This window comes from Pleurodeles waltl, chromosome 11 (genome assembly GCF_031143425.1).
Source record: "Pleurodeles waltl isolate 20211129_DDA chromosome 11, aPleWal1.hap1.20221129, whole genome shotgun sequence".
NCBI lineage: Eukaryota > Metazoa > Chordata > Amphibia > Caudata > Salamandridae > Pleurodeles > Pleurodeles waltl.
The window spans coordinates 592,261,128-592,278,006 of NC_090450.1; the positions used below are offsets into that span (position 1 = coordinate 592,261,128).

Consider the following 16,879-nt stretch of genomic DNA (forward strand, 5'->3'; position numbering starts at 1 on the left):
ACACTGCATTGGCAGGCCTGAGCCATGTTTTACGGGGCTACTAATGTGGGTGGCACAACTAGTAGCATTTGATTTACAGGCTGTGGGCACCTCTTGTGCACTGTAGTAGGGACTTAATAATAAATCAAATATGCCAATCATGGAAAGAAAATTACACATATATTTTAAATAGGAGTACTTGCACTTTAGCACTGGATAGCAGTGGTAAAGTACCCAGAGCATCAAAAACAACAATAACAGAGTCCAGCACACTTCAACAACCTGGAGAACTGAGGCAAAAAGTTAGGGGAGACCACGCAAGTCTAACAGACATTGTAAGTTTAGTTGATAACATTTTTAGGGAGAGGGGGCATTGTTACTCTGGCATTACAGAAACAATTTCAAAACAACATTCACATCCCCTTAAGGTACTTATTTTGGAATAGGAGGATTAAGAAATGTTACTCCCTTTAATTGGCGACAAACAAGTGCATGTTCTACTTTGCACTTGTTTGTGCCGTTGATGAAAGAATGTTTGATGGAAAAAGCTGATTTGCAAAAATTTCTGGTATTGTATGTCTTTTCACTGCTGGTCTCAGCTACAAGAAAGTTGGCAACATACACTATATCCGCTGGAAGGGGATCGATACGTTTTCCCACACACCAGCTTGCCCGTAAAGATCAAGCTTATCTATAAGCCTTGGTTGTACTTGGGGCCCATGATTTGTCAATGCATTGTGAAGCCTTGGGCGAAATGGAGGGTTCAGATTCTGGAGAGCTGTTATTTTCCATGTTGAAAGCAAGAGGGAATTGTCCAACACCAGATTGTGAGGATTGCCAGAAGATCGAAAAGGAGGTTGGGAAAAAACAGCAGGAGAACAGGGAAGTCTGTGTTCAGCGCCAGAAGATAAGGGAACCAGCTTGGGACTTCCAAAATGGAGCCACCAGGACAAGGAAAACTTGTTGATGTCTGACTTGAGCCAATACTCTGTTTATCATGAGAAAAGGAAGAAAGGTATTATGACCGAATGACCCCGGTCCTGAGGAAAAGCATCTGAGGCCAATGCTAAGGGATCTGGGCGCCAACTGAAGAACTGGGAAAGTTGATGGTTCAGTCTGGAGGTGAAAATGTCCATCTTGAAAAGAGCCTCATTTCTATTTGCGAAGTAAAGGCGTTAACACCGAAGGATGAAGTTTCTAATTCCTTGACTCTCAAAGGTGGCAGGGGCGCCATTCTGCCCTACATTCAGATGTCTGGGTTAGTATTCTGCACATACTGAACTTGTTGTTGAGGAGATAGAATTCCTAGAAACGTTTTACTTGTTCTGCTGACAGTTTGGACTTTGTGTCACCTAAATGATTGATATACAGAGCTACTGATATGTTGCTCATGAGAAGAAGGATGGAACAACAAATGCTGTTCTTTTGTGAGGCTTTTGATTGCAAAGGAGCCTGCAAGCATCTCTAAACAATTCCATTCCAAGCATCAAAATGCTCTATGCATTATTGAAATTCCAACTGAGACTCTGGCTCTAAGCCTACAGAATCAGTATGCTAGGCCCCTGAATAAGTGGCAATTCTTTAATCTATGAATAGCCCGATAATGAAGACGACCTGAGAAAATTGTCTGAATGGATGAGGAGAGCAGCCTCACTATTCTCACCAGAGTTCTGAGAGAAATGGATGACTTGCGAAGAATTTGAAGAACTTCTGATTTTATGGTCTTTATTTTTGAAAAGGGAAGGTGAAGAGTGGTGGTGGAAGACTTTATTAAGAAACCCAAACATTCTAATTGATTTGAAGGAATTAGCATGGACTTTTCTGTGTGGATGAGAAAACCTAGATCTGAAACAAGGAAACAAGTTAATTGGATTTGTTATTGAAGTGTATTAATGCACTGACCCTTTAGGAGAATGCCATTGAGGCAGATTATCAATCTGATGCCTTGAAGCTCTGAGGAATGCAACAACCAGTTTCATCAGTTTGGTAAAACACCACAGAGCTGAGGAAAGACCAAAAGGGAGAGAGGAGAAATTGTTTGTCCATGCCATTGGAATTGAAGACATTTTCTGTGATCAGGATAAATGGGCTCAGAAAGATAAGTGTCTTGAAGATACAGGTGGACCATCCAATTGTGTAGAAGTAAAAAATCCCTGAGAGGGATGATAGTCTCCATCTTGAAGTGACGGTAAATTACAAACTGGTTGAATTATTTGAGGTTGATAACAGGTCTCATTTTCTTGATCTTCTTTTGAACTGAAAAGAGGGAACTGAAAAACCCGACTGGTCGGGAGATGTAACCTGTATTGCCTGTTTGAGTAGTAGAGATTCTAATTCTAGAGAAATGAGATTGGACATTTCTGTGGTAAATTTTGGAGGAGTAGGAAACACTGTGTAGGAGGCTGGTCTGGTTTATAGTGGGTACCTGATGATACTTACACCTTGTGCCAGATCCAGTTATCCCTTATTAGTAGTGTTCTAGCAGCTTAGGCTGATAGAGGTAGCTATAGCAGAACAGCTTAGGCTGAACTAGGAGACATGCAAAGCTCCTACTATACCACTTATATCATATAGCACTATGTCATAAACACAATACTCAGAGTTACTAAAAATAAAGGTACTTTATTTTAGTTACAATTTGCCAAAAGTATCTCAGAGGATATACTCCCTTAGGAGGTAAGTAACATACACAAAATATACACACAAACCAAAATCAGGTAAGTAAAACACTTAGAAAAGTAGTGCAAACACTGTAGAACACAATAGAATGCAATAAGACACAATAGGCCTAGGGGCAACACAAACCATATACTCCAAAAGTGGAATGCGAACACGAATGGACCCCAGGCCTAGTGTAGTGTGTAGAGGGTCGCTGGGAGTGTAAGAAAACATTAAGGCTCATATATATACTTTTTTAGCACCGCTTTTTGACGCAAAAACAGCGCAAACTTACAAAATACAATTGTATTTTGCAAGTTTGCGCCGTTTCTGCGTCAAAAAATGATGCAAATGCGGCGCTAAAAAAGTATAAATATGGGCCTAAGGGTGTCCAAGATACCCCACCCCAAGACCCTGAAAAGAAGAAGTAAAGTTACCCTACTAGCCAAGAAAGACAGTAAAGTCGAGCTAGGGGATTCTGCAAAGGCTACAACTGACTACAAAGCACTGAAGACGGATTCCTGGACCTAAAGACCTGCAAAGAAAGGGGACCAAGTCCAAGTGTCACGAAAGTGTCCAGGGGGAGCAGGAGCCCACTAAACCCCGGATGAAGGTGCAAAAGTGCTCCCTCCGGGTGGAAGAAGCCGAAGATTCTGCAACAACGGAAGGTGCCAGGAACTTCTCCTTTGGTGAGAAGATGTCCCACGGCGTGCTGGAGGATGCAGAGTTGTTTCCACGCAGAAAGACTGCAAGCAAGCCTTGCTAGCTGCAGGAGTCGCGGTTGAAGATAATGGGTGCTGCCAGGGCCCAGGAGTTCGCTCCTTGGAGGAGGAGACAGAGGGGGCGCACAGCAACAGAGAGCGCCCACGCAAAAGCAGGCAGCACCCACAGAAGCACTTGAACAGGCGTTCAAGAAATCTGAGCACGGCAGTCATCTCAACACAACAAAAGAGGGTCCCACGAAGCCGGTGGTCAACTCAGCGAGTTGAGCAAAGGAGGACGGAGTGCTGGGGATCTTGTCTGTGTTGTACACGAAGGAATCTTTGCAATAGTGCACAGAAGCCCTAGCAGCTGCAGATCACACAGTAAACCGGATTACTATCTGGTGTGGGGACAGAAGGACCACTGGACTGTGGGGGTCACTTGGATCCAGCTCCTGTGGTCCAGGTACCACGCTCGTCAAGATGAGAGGGAAGCCAGAGGACCGGTGATGCAGAGGTTTGGTGCCTGCGGTAGCAGGGGGAAAATTCCATTGACCCACGGGAGATTTCTTCTTGGCTTCCAGTGCAGGGTGAAGGCAGACAGCCCTCAGAGCATGCACCACCAGAAAACAGTCGAGAAAGCCGGCAGGATTAGGCGCTACAATGTTGCTGGTAGTCTTCTTGTTCCTTTGTTGCGGTTTTGCAGGCGTCCTGGAGCAGTCAGTGGTCGATCCTTGGCAGAAGTCGAAGAGGGAGATGCAGAGGAACTCTGGGGAGCTCTTGCATTCGTTATCTGAAGAGAAACCCACAGGAGAGACCCTAAAGAGCCTATCAGGAGGGGTCTCTGACGTCACCTGCTGGCACTGGCCACTCAGAGGTCTCCATTGTGCCCACATACCTCTGCATTCAAGATGGCAGAGGTCTGGGACACACTGGAGGAGCTCTGGGCACCACCCCTGGGGTGGTGCTGGTCAGGGGAGTGGTCACTCTCATTTCCTTTGCCCAGTTTCACGCCAGAGCAGGGGCTGGGGGCTCCCTGAACCGGTGTGGACTGGCTTATGCAAGGAGGGCACCATCTGTGCCCTTCAAAGCATTTCCAGAGGCTGGGGGAGGCTACTCCTCTCCAGCCCTTAACACCTATTTCCAAAGGGAGAGGGTGTAACACCCTCTTTGAGGAAATCCTTTGTTCTGCCTTCCTGGGACTGGGCTGCCCAGATCCCAGGAGGGCAGAAACCTGTCTGAGGGTTGGCAGCAGCGGTAGCTGCAGAGAAAACCTCAGAGAGCTAGTTTGGCAGTACCCGGGGTCCATGCTGGAGCCCCGGGGATGCATAGGATTGGCACCCCGATACCAGATTTGGCTTGGATAGACAATTCCATGATCTTTGAACATGTTACATGGCCATGTTCGGAGTTACCATTGTGAAGCTACACATAGGTATTGACCTATATGTAGTTCACGTGTGTAATGGTGTCCCCACACTCACAAAGTCTGGGGATATTGCCCTGAACAATGTGGGGGCACCTTGGCTAGTGCCAGGGTACCCTCACACTTAGTAACTTTGCACCTAACCTATATGTGAGGGTTAGACATATAGGTGACTTATAAGTTACTTGAGTGCAGTGTACAATGGCTGTGAAATAACATGGACGTTATTTCACTCAGGCTGCAGTGGCAGTCCTCTGTAAGAATTGTCTGAGCTCCCTATGGGTGGCAAAAGAAATGCTGCAGCCCATAGGGATCTCCTGGAGAACCCCAATACCGTGGGTACCTAGGTACCATATACTAGGGAATTGTAAGGGTGTTTCAGTGTGCCAATCAGAATTGGTGAAAATAGTCACTAGCCTGCAGTGACAATTTTAAAAGCAGAGAGAGCATAAACACTGAGGTTCTGGTTAGCAGAGCCTCAGTGATACAGTTAGGCACCACACAGGGAACACATATAGGCCACAAACTATGAGCACTGGGATCTTGGCTAGCAGGATCCCAGTGACACACGCAAAAACAATCTGACACACAAGTAAAAATGGGGGAAACATGCCAGGCAAGATGGTACTTTCCTACACACTGTTTTGAAAGGAACAGAGTAGAGCTCTATAACATAGCCTTGCACTGTGTTTAAAACACGTGGATCCGATGTTATGGAATGCCATTTTGATAGGAGCAGACAAAAACATCCTCCTACAGAAGGAAGGCTACAAGGGACACTTACTTGTTTGAGAGTTGTATCTGGAGTTTCTCTGTCCCTAGCCTCTGAAACTTTGACCCCTCTGTGGGTCGAATTGTAGCTTGTATTCTTGAAGGCTGGCATTGTAAAAGCCTCTGAATCCTTTGTGTTGGTAATTACGGCTGGTAAAGTGGCTCCTGCCTCTACCGGCCCTGGTGAAAACATGTGAGAAAACAATCTTGAGTGATTGCTGAGCCTTATCAAGGGATGCACATTTACTTATTTCTTTAAAGAAAGAATCCCCAAACAAAAGACCCTCTGCTTTGATACCAGGATCCATGAGTGCCTCCATGAGTGCCTGGTTGACCAGTTTAGGATCTAGCTTGAGTAACAGTCCCTTTCTGCAATCATGAGTTATAGTTGAATTGGTGTTGCTTGGCAGGCAGAAGCTCTTTGAACCCAGAGGGAGAGAGCTTCTGGTTTGATAGATTAACTTTCGAACCTCGCCGACTCCGCTAAGTCAGGGATACTGGTGACAGGGTCAACGATGTCCACTAACTTGCCCTTAGAGGTGGACCATGCTTTATCCACAACCTTGCAAGGGGCATTTTCCAAATTGTAAATTTGAAGAAAAGGCGCGCACTGAAGGGTCAATGGCAGGTGTAAAGGATATTTTGGAAGGGAGAGAGGGTCTAGAACACTCAGACTTAAGTTTGGCCCTAGTTTGTTTATCCAAAGTTAAACGCAGTTGAGAAGAGATGTATTTGCCCACATGATGTGCCGGAAGCCATTCCGTGGTGTTGGGGTAATGAATCAGATTAGGGTCAAACATAGGGGAACCCTCAGTGCCTAGGACTGTGATTGCTGCAAAAGGGTCATGTGCAGAAGAGGATAATTTGGCATTTTTTGGGACGGGGTGCATTAATGGAATCAGTGTCCCCACATTGTCTCTCTCATGATTAGAGTTTAAATCATCCATGTCGTCATCTGTGTCATGTATGTGGGAAACTGAAAAGAGATGATTTTAACTTAATCTGTTTGGTTTTAGATTTACATTTAGAGGCAGTTACCATGTTATTATTCTTATTAAAGCTATTCCCATCCTTAGATGGAGTATTGGCAGAAACCACATCCTCTGTCGAGTGTGAGGGAAACTCACTATCCACCTGCACGTTATTAACTTGGGTTTATTAAAAGATGAAAGTGGGTAACCCATTGCCTTGTGCTTTCCGATTTTCCCCATAGAATGGGCCACAATTGTCTTAGATATAAGATTAATAACTGAATTCTCAATATTTTTGGTAACTTTGTCCATGGTGGCTGCCAAAGCATGTTCCACTGAAGAAAGTAATTCAGATTCTCTTTAATAATGCCTTCCAACTCAAGCTAGGTGTTATACTTAAGGTTAGGATACTATTAGTCATTGTTGTTACTATGTTTTTTCATCCCATTGGCTATTCATCTCATAGCCTTTTTGGATTTGTAGTTTTATTTAGATATCCTGACTGCTGCTATTTAAATTAAAGCAAGATTAGAAAGCGTAATAGGAGACTCCTGTCTGACGATAAAATCTAGTTTTTCAATCACTTGGTTCTAAAATTTTAAACAAAAAGTCTAGGAAGTCTCTTTATTGAAGAAGTTTCATTTCACCTCTAGGGTGTTTCTGTATAACATTCAATGCTTATTAACATAGTTGTGCTGTAGTACATTTGGATCATGGAGTGTGTTGATAAAAGACATTTCCATATTTCAAGACCTTGCAGTAATGTTAAGTTCTCCAATTTGATCTTTCACTGGTCTCAAGATGTAACTAATGTAGACCAATGTCCATGGTGTAAGTGATATGTATATGAAGTCACAATGGGAGGTGTGATAAACTAATCTGTTGCCCTTCTGTTACTAAAACATTTTGGATAGTTTTCTGTATTTCAGTTAGTTCCAGAAATATTTTGGAATTAGAAAAAATCCTTAAATATAATATGTTTAATTATGTTGAATTCAATCCCCCTGGTTATGAGTTTAAACAGAAAATTCAAAAGGTTTTTTGTTAATTGAAGATTTTTACCCTGTTCTCATAAAAACACACACACGCGTATTTATAACGCCAAAGAGATCAGATCTGGTGCAGGTTCACAGCTTTGTCCTGTATCTCTCTTAAAGGACCTAGAAGTCACTGGATGGGGTGAGAGTTTACATTGGAAGATTATTACTGAGTGACCAGAGAACTCCAACGCCATATTTACATTGGATAGGATTAAAGAGGCTAATGAAAAGATACCAATGAGTGTAAGACCTTGAGTGTGGGACCTTTCCTCATTCAATAACACTGTTGGGTCCATATGTGAGTGCTAGCGTGCCTGGTCCTTAGTAAGTAAACTTACTAGGGGACGCGTATAGGTCGATGAACCTTTTGAATCGCTTGGAGCAGTGGTTCCTAACCTATTGACTCCTGAGGACCCCCAATGAATCATTACTGGAAGCCGGGGACCCCCAGCAATTTGTACGATTTAATTTTCAAACATTAAAAAAGTAATTCGCAAAAAATATAACAAGTACACACCAAACAAATACTCAAATTCCAAAAGATAAAATACTTTTATATTGAAAAAATATGCAAAAATCGAAACATTTTATTGGGAAGGTTGACGCTGCATCTCGGCAACTACCTTTTCAATGTTTGGTTTTATTTAGGAAAGGTGAATCCTCAGGTCAGATTCTACATTTCCGGAGCGATTTCTGTTTTTATTTTTTAGGTATGCAAGATCTGAGATAGCTTTTCCACATAAATAAGTGAAGGGGAAAGGAAGTAAACCATAAGAGCCTCTCATCTCTCCCTAGCCTCTCTGTCACATGTACTTCATTTGTTTTTTAGCACCTCTCAGACCACTGTAGGGTGTCAGGTCACTTTACAGGGGACTACAAGATGTAGGATTCATATGTCATCCACACTGGTAGGCATTTTCTAAGAGTGCTTGGTCCGGAGAAGCACAAATTTAGGATTCAGAACACAGCACAGTGATTAGCGATGACGTTAGCACAGTGCTTAATTTGTAACTAAAAACGTGCCGGTGCCTAAAGCCCTCCTCTTTAATACGTGGCTGCTGCAATTCAATGTGGGTACACGGAATACTGAGGCAGCATAATCCTAAACCATCTCGGGCCTCTTCAATCCATATAAAGCCACTCCCTGCCACACTTCAGCTCACTCTAGCAGCTTTCTACTTTCTCCCTTTGTGATGCTTTTTCATTTTTCCCTTCCTCTGTGTTTCCCATATGTGTCTTTTGCTCACAGCAAATGCTTGAGGCAGAAAAATAAGCCCCGGCCCTCAAAAATAAGTGCCGGTGCTCAGCACCGGAAACAACAAGCACAAATTAAGCACTGCGTTAGCAATAAGAATGTATTTCTACAAAAGCAAACCTTTTTAGCAGCATAAGGCAAATGAAAGACTAGGAAAAAAACAACTTTCTAATTTGTACCATGCGGTTTGCATGCAGCTCTTTAATGGCAGTTCACAGCTCACTGTGCTAGATTATGATTATGAACTGCATAGTAACAAAAGAATTTCTGTGACAAAAGCAGTTACCCACTGTGCCATGCACATAAAATACTGTTTTTTGCATGATACACATTCTTTGCAGCAGGCATATTAACCATCTGTACTACCTTTAAGTCAAAACTGCACTGCACAAAACTCCTACCTCTCTCCAGCAGATACATTAATCACTTGAGTTAGCTTGACGCTTTTATTTTTGCAGTACAAGGAGCTTTTCAGTGCATTTAAAACTGCTCAACAAAAGAAGTAATAAATATGAAAACACGCACGCACGTGTTTGTCAGAGGCCCCAGCTGGAGAAGTGCCTTCCTCCCAGCCCAAGCCTGTGGACCCCCTGGGAAAGTGTCAGGGACCCCTGGGGGTCCGCGGACCACAGGTTGGGAACCACTGGCTTGGAGTATCCTAGCCATGCAGTAAATACTGAGTCAATAATCAACATCAATAATTAGGAAACATTCTATGGAAAAACAACTCTAATCCATCTACCATGAATAACCACAACTCAATAAAGGAGTTAATCAAGTTTTATTTCCCTGTTTATTACAATACTAATTAATTTGTTAGCTCAATCTTTATTCAATCATCTCAATTACTAATTTATTAACTAAAACACAATGACATAGTCAATCAGAACTTGAAGAAATACATATGCTTGAATAAAAGCCAATAAAGATTCCAGCATCAATCGCAGAGTTCAGCAAATAACTTGTCAGTCATTTCACTGTCAACGTCACCCCTAGGAATCCTACCTAACCAAGATTAGTATCAGCACGTGGGGTTTCATGCAAAACATTTTAGAGAAAAACATGAATTTGGAAAACAACTTTCTAAGTGAAATCTATAAAACAGTGCAGTTTGTACCTAGAGGAAAAGGCACACGTTAGTCAGTCACATTTTCATAGCTACCTATCCACAGAATGGATCAGCAACAAAGTCAGTCTTCGTCTTCAGGTCATCAAATTGATCAGCTATGCATCAGGCTCACAGAGTTTGAGCCCAACGATAGTATCCCGAACAGTGCTTCCTGACGTCATCACCGTCTCGCTTCTATTCTCCCGCATCTGAAATTTTAGCCCTTTGTCATGACTTTTTATTAGGGTCTCCCAGTCCTTCCCCCCAATTCCCAATTGGTCAGTCAGTCGGCAGATATGACTTTAACCTATAGTATTTGTTTACCAAATCTACAAATTTCAATATTAGTCTTTTCACAAGATGTGGATTGGTTCGCCATACGATGACCTCATCATCAAGCTCTTCAGGTATCGAAATTGTTGCATGTTCCTCTTCAGTCAGTGCCTCTATTGTTCAAGTCCTGGGAAAGTACATTTAGCCTACTCTACACATAATTGTATCAAATTGTCTTCATCATCTCCTGTCTGCCGGTACATTGCAGAAAATTCTAGCTAAGCAACTTTAACATCGGGTGGATCAAGGAAAGGTTACGTATCCAGTTTCTTGCAAACTGTTCAGTGATTCAGCTCTTTGTATGCGAGGCCTAGGAAGACTAGGCCTTTATTTCAGCTAAGTTAGCACTGCGAGTTAATGTAAAACATAGGTTATACATCTCATCATGACATATAATACATTATTCATATATATTTTCGTTATTCTACACAGTTTCAGGTATTTTAGTACAACATTGTATAAATGGCTACCTTGCCCCGAGGGCACATTTTCAGACATGCACATCATTTTTCTACAATTAATTTCTCTACGACTTTCCATTATTTAAAACACATAATCATCATTAATAATTTCTTAATTAGCAAATCTGCTTCAACATAAGCACACATAATTGCTATTGTTTTCCAGCCAATTAAAGTCTCCGAGTGCTACTAGACAACAGGCCTTAAAGAGGAGAAATTAGCCCCTGCAAAACCGGCACCAGGAACATATGATGTATAATGAAAGGAAATCAAGATTCTCAGTGTGACATGGCAGTGGTTCTATGATCATGAGTACTGAATCTGGAAGATAGCATTTCCTTGCATTACTACATTTTTTTTTTTTTTTACTGCTTCACATTTGTACATGCATTACTGTTATTTTTCAGCTAATTAGCCACGACGTATGTACTTTCTAGCTTAACACTTTCCCTCTTTTCTTTCACAGCCTAAAGAAACTGTTAAAATAATTACACCTCTGGCCATTTAAATGGCTTACTAGAGACTCAGGGCCTCATTTACAAGGCCTTAGTGTCACCACTGCATCATTTTGTTTTAATGTAGTAGTTCCGCTAGCAGTACTCTACACTGCTCCATATTTACAAACTGATGCATTGGGCCTAATGTTCCGGTTATAAAGCCCTGCATCACATTATACCTGTTGCAGGTATAATATATGCAGGATAGGCGTTCCAACTGGAAAAGCCATGCAGAAGTGACACAGTGAAATTTACTTTTCACTGGGTCATTCTGCGACTTCACTGCATCAAAATTTTACCCCCTGCTCAGAGCAGGTGTAAAATTGACACAGGGCTTTTTCCTATGGGAGACCCCTCGAATCGTTGAAGTTGAGTAATTTGAGTGGGATTAACATCAACAGATGTGTCAGAAATTCTTATGTATCTGTAAAAATGTGCGCCATGGAGCTCTATATTGTAAATAAAGTGCCTCCATCGGGTCGTTGGGGGATGTGTGGGAAATGCAAGAAATCTGACGCATGGATGACAATGCATCAGATTCTTGTAAATCAGGTCTTTAGGGGCTTATTTACAGGCCCTATGCGCCACTTGTGTGTCATTTTTTGTGACGCACCAGTGGCACAAAGTAGAGACCCATATCTATAAGGTTGTGCAAAGCCACTTTGTGTGGCTTTTCATGGCCTTGTTGATATGATGTAAGGCAACACAGCACAAATTGCCATGTTGCCTTGCACTGCGTCTGCAAGGCATTCCACGGGCATTGCTAGGGCTGGACTGGCTGTAGCAGGCATAAGGCATTTCCCTGGGAGGCTGGAAGGGTGAAGGCTGGTTTTGCAGCGGTTGGGGCTGTTGCAATATCACACTCCAGTAACAAAAGCAGCAGTTCTTCACACTGTGTCCCTTCCTACACAGAAACAATCCTGTCTGTGGTGCAGGCATCCTTGCACCATGGTGCAAAGGTGCCTGCATCAGCACTAGGCAGCCCATTGTGTGCCAGCGCAGGGGGAGAGGAAATAAGTGCACCACATCTTGTAGCTACAGTACATTTCTGCCCTTTCCCTGGGGCGCAGGGCAGCGCAGTGCAGCAAGGTCACTTGCAGCGCTGCACTGCGCCACTGGGCTTGGAAAGAAGCCCCTCAGAACATGTTTGACTCCTAACTTCTCTTGGAATTTTGAGTTTGCAGTATTCACCATGTTGTGATCTCTGCTATACTACTGCCCACCCGATGCCAGTTATCATACAAGATGTCTTCACTTAAAACCAAAATATTTGTAGAATCTCTTTGTTGACTTTTGCTTTCACCCTTGGGTTTGGCAAATATCTAAACATACTTCCTCTCTGCCCCTAGGGTGTCTAGCTGCATGGCCTCTTTCCTGTCGTCTGAAAATTACTCGCTTTATCTGCCATGGAGTATATGCAGAACAACCCGGAACGTATTGTTCCAGTGATTTCACTGTATATGGGTTCTCCTTATATCAGAAGAGAAACTGTGCACTGTTGAGCTAATCACCTCAGAAGGCACTATGAGCTTCTTTCTGCTAACTGTGCACAGCAATGCACCACGATGTTGCATATTATTCATTGGGTAGTCTTAGTAACCTCTGGATGTTCATAGTCTGTTTGGGATGGTTTTAAAAGCATATATACCAAGTCTCCTTTGTGGCTATGGAAAGATAGTGCCTAACTCCGTCTTCCATACTCCAGACACACTCATATAATTTGATGTACTGAGTGCCCATGGAAACAACACACACACACCCACTCACACACATACATCTAATCATTATACATTATTCGCTTTAAACGCTCACATCTAGACATCTTTTCAGGGCCCAGGTTGCCAGTTGAATGTAGGGAAATGATCATTTAAAACATTCACTCATTCATCTGCATAGCTGTTGTGCCAACAATTGTGTCCAGCTCATCTGACGTATGTAGCCCCATCCTCCACAACAAACATGAGCCCAGCTGTCCCAAACCAGAGTGGTAGGATATGAATCTGCTGGGTGCCCGTCCCTTGCTTTTGAATGTTGTTTTTGCCACATGGCTCTTGTAGTTTCTGATGCTTGCCATGATATCACATAATCGTCACCACTGTTAAGAGACTACCCCATGAAGAGTAACACAGTTTATATCATACTCACTTCACACTACAGGATACATCTGGGCAGCTCAGTTACTGGTAACTGGTTACCTGGATCTGAGGCCATGAGGAATGTTGATGCAGGTCAATTACCAAGCTAAGAAGTTTAAAATTGTCTTTGAGAAGGGATTTCCTACTTTCACATTATTTCCTTTCCTCTAGAAGGTGCTCAGAAGACAGAAGAAACCACGGTGCCTGCTGATCCCGACCCTGCCGCAGAGAGCGCATTGACTACAGTGCTAGAGAATGGTAAAGAGGAGAGCCCGACTACATGTGATGACACCATTGGTTCCAACCAGATACCGGCCAGTTTAGAGACGGACACTGAATCCACCAAAGACAAAACAGAGTCCGTAACCAGTGGCCCTTTGTCACCTGAAGGTTCTCCATCAAAATCCCCATCGAAAAAGAAAAAGAAATTTCGCACTCCCTCATTCCTGAAAAAAGGAAAAAAGAAGGAGAAAGAGAAACCTGAATCCTGAAGCTCCACCGATATTTTATTTCCAGTAAAATTGTTGTGACCACAGAAATTGTTTACATTAGTAACACTGTATTCAGCCGTTGTTGCCGTCATGGATTATGTTTTAGAAACAAATGAAGGGATAACTAAAAGTAATGCTTCCATAATCCAATTCAGAGATTTTCTCTAAAGAAATCAGAGTGCAAATGCCTGTGCTCTTTTTGCAGTGCAGTTTCTGACGTTAATTATATTTTACTATGCACTTCGAGAAGAAAGGAAATGGTTTCATACCACTGACACTGTCATCCATTTTTGTATTTTAAGCACCATACACTTTCATTCAGAAATGTGCAGATCTATGTATTCCTAAAGTGCTTGTTGAGGCGTCAACATAAAAAGCCAGGAACCAGAATGTGTTGTGATGGGAATGATTGAACTCTGCAGCTGGACCTATATCTAGCAGGTTACCACGTGCAGCTTGAAATAATGTAGTTTATTAAAACAAAAGCAGCTCGTTTTAAATAAGTATATTGATATTTCTGTAGTTGAACCTTAATTTACCTGAACACTCTGATATTAACATTTTATATCATGCATCTGTACAACAACCAAAGTATTCTAAAGGCTCCAGCATTGTGAATGAGGTGAAAAACTATTTAATCTGCTGAACAATCTGAGAGATCGTCTAAAACCTCGTGCAGTCCCTTGTGTCCACTTGCACCTTCCTACACGTGGTGTGTAAGCATTTGTTGAGCCAGTACTGATTACCCTATGGGATGCAAGCTTTGAAGCGAATGTCCCACACAGTGGACCACTAGGTTACTGTGGGGTTTCACACAATGTGGCATTTAGTAAGGATCAGTCTCGGCTTCTCCATTCTTCACACTCTACATCGAGCCTTAGGAATCATTCTAGTGGGGCATGGCGTTGCCATTCATTGATACGCAGTTTACACCCAGCTCTACCTCCGAGTGGCGTCTCTGCAAGGCAACAATCAGCTTAATTTGCTGCATGCCTTCTTTGAAACTGATCTCTTTCTGACTCAGGTGTTTAACTGCTCTTTGCTCAACTGGTAACTGCTGGTTTAACCTCACCAAACTGCCCAGAGCTGCATTTTAGCAAAGCCATCTACTATAAAAACTCAGACCTTTAGTTCTTTCAGATGACTGCAGGACATTGGCCCAGCTTCTAATTCATTCCGCTCTGGATAATGGTAATGCAGTTTCCATCAGCTTTAGTATGCCTAGAGCCATCCTTAACTCTGCAGGTCATATAGTGTGGGTGTCAGGAAATCTAATCCCATCACAATCTTACTGGTTTTCTTAGTGGTTTATCACTTCTGGTTCTAACTAAAGTTAGATTTGCCTTCAAAATTGCATGCTACATTTAAGGCACTAAACGTTCCCAACAACTATATTTGTGAACCTCTTTTGAATCGCCGACAACAAGAAGTAAGCCTTAACCTTTTCCAAGATATTTCCCTTCAGTCTGCTGAGATCAAGAGGCATATATAGCAAATTTTCAGGCAAAGCAACGCAGCAAGTCACCTTGCTTCAATAGACTCCGTGCAAATGGGATACAGTAGGAATGCCTCGTATTTAACATCATATGGCGCATTCCTGCTTCTCTTCCTGCACTGGCGCACAGTGTGCTGCCTACCCCCAATGCAGGCAGGATTGTTTTTCTGAAGGAAGGGACACCTTCCTGCACAAAAACAACCCTTAGAGGCATTTTCCTCTTTCTATTTGTGCTGCGGAATGCAGCACACTAGAAAGAGAAAATAACAAGGAATAATAAACATATTTTTCCTCGTTATGCCTTCCCTTGGAAGGCGTAGCATTTTAACACATTCCCAGGTCTACCACTAATGGTAAATCTGGGAATGCACAGAAATCCATTGAAGGATGCATGGGAGCACCCATGCTGCACCCATGGAACACCTCACTAGTGCAGAGTAATGCAAAGCAGCAGCTTTTGCTGCCTTGCCTTACTCCAGATTTACTAAACAATGCAGGGCCACGCAAGGTGGCATTGCGTTGCTTGGTACAGCTGACTTAAGGATTGTGTTGCCCTTGTGACACCCTGGTGACGCAAGCACAAAACAGTCCCTTGATAAATCTCGCCCCTAGACTACAAAACAAATTTTCTTATATGACATGCCCAAGATTCTGAAATGGTCGTTGAGTACACTCTGGACCAGGTATATGAGTTTTTTATGCATATTAGCATAGCAAACAAATTTGCCGTGCAGCATTGTGCATTGGAGAAAACACTGTACAGAGCATATATACTACTATTGGCCTGCTTCCATAGTCATCCCCTACACTGGTGCTCAAAGAAGGCTACCTTGTGCGGTGCACAGCCTCAAAACATGGTGTAAAAGTGAGTGTGCATTATCCAGAATAATATTTGTACTGAAAGCACACCCTTCCAGTGCAAGATCTTTTGCCTAGACAGCCGCAGAGGAATACTACGCAGCACACATGCAATGCACAGGTTTTTATTTTTTAGATTTTTTTGTTGAGCCATTTTTATTGAATCCGCTCTGTGACATCATTCAATGCAATACATTGACACAGTACACGGACATTATAAGGGATGTGCATCATGTAAATGACATCGTGCAAAGTCAGAAGAAAACTTCTTATCATAAACTAATATAACCAACCAAATGTGTGAGAACATGCAGCAATACTACTTCTGTGCGGGACAATTATTAAAAGTAGCTAGATTCCTTTCCAGTCCAGAACTACAACTATGTGGTCGAAGTTTGTCATATCCACGACGTTAACAAATATCAGCAGAATATGGGGGTAATTTTGACCTCAGTGGTCTTTTTCCAAGACCACCGAGGGACCGCCGTGCGAAAGACCGCCAATGGTGGCGGTTTGCCCCTCGGCCTATTATGACCGTTGGCAGCTCTCTGTCCTTTTTCGGACGGAGAGCCACCAACAGCCATACTGGCGGGAGGCGGGGAAGTGGAGGTTGCTCCACCGCCACGCCAACAGAACACCGCCCAGTGATTCACGTCCTGTGATTCGCCGTGGCGGTGTTCTGTTGGCGGTGTGGTGTCGG

The 16,879-nt window shown here is 42.9% G+C and overlaps 1 protein-coding gene across 2 annotated transcripts in view; it reads left to right on the forward strand.

Moving 5' to 3' along the window:
- Window positions 1-16,469, forward strand: part of ADD2 (adducin 2) — a 309,265-nt gene extending 292,796 nt beyond the window's left edge. The window contains exon 15 of one of the 2 annotated variants that reach the window (XM_069214100.1): window positions 13,507-16,469. In XM_069214100.1, the coding sequence (XP_069070201.1) occupies window positions 13,507-13,826 (320 nt within the window). In that variant the 3' untranslated portion in view covers window positions 13,827-16,469. The remainder of the gene's footprint in view (window positions 1-13,506) is intronic. The other variant, XM_069214101.1, reaches the window with a different exon arrangement.
- Window positions 16,470-16,879: the final 410 nt, after the last annotated feature.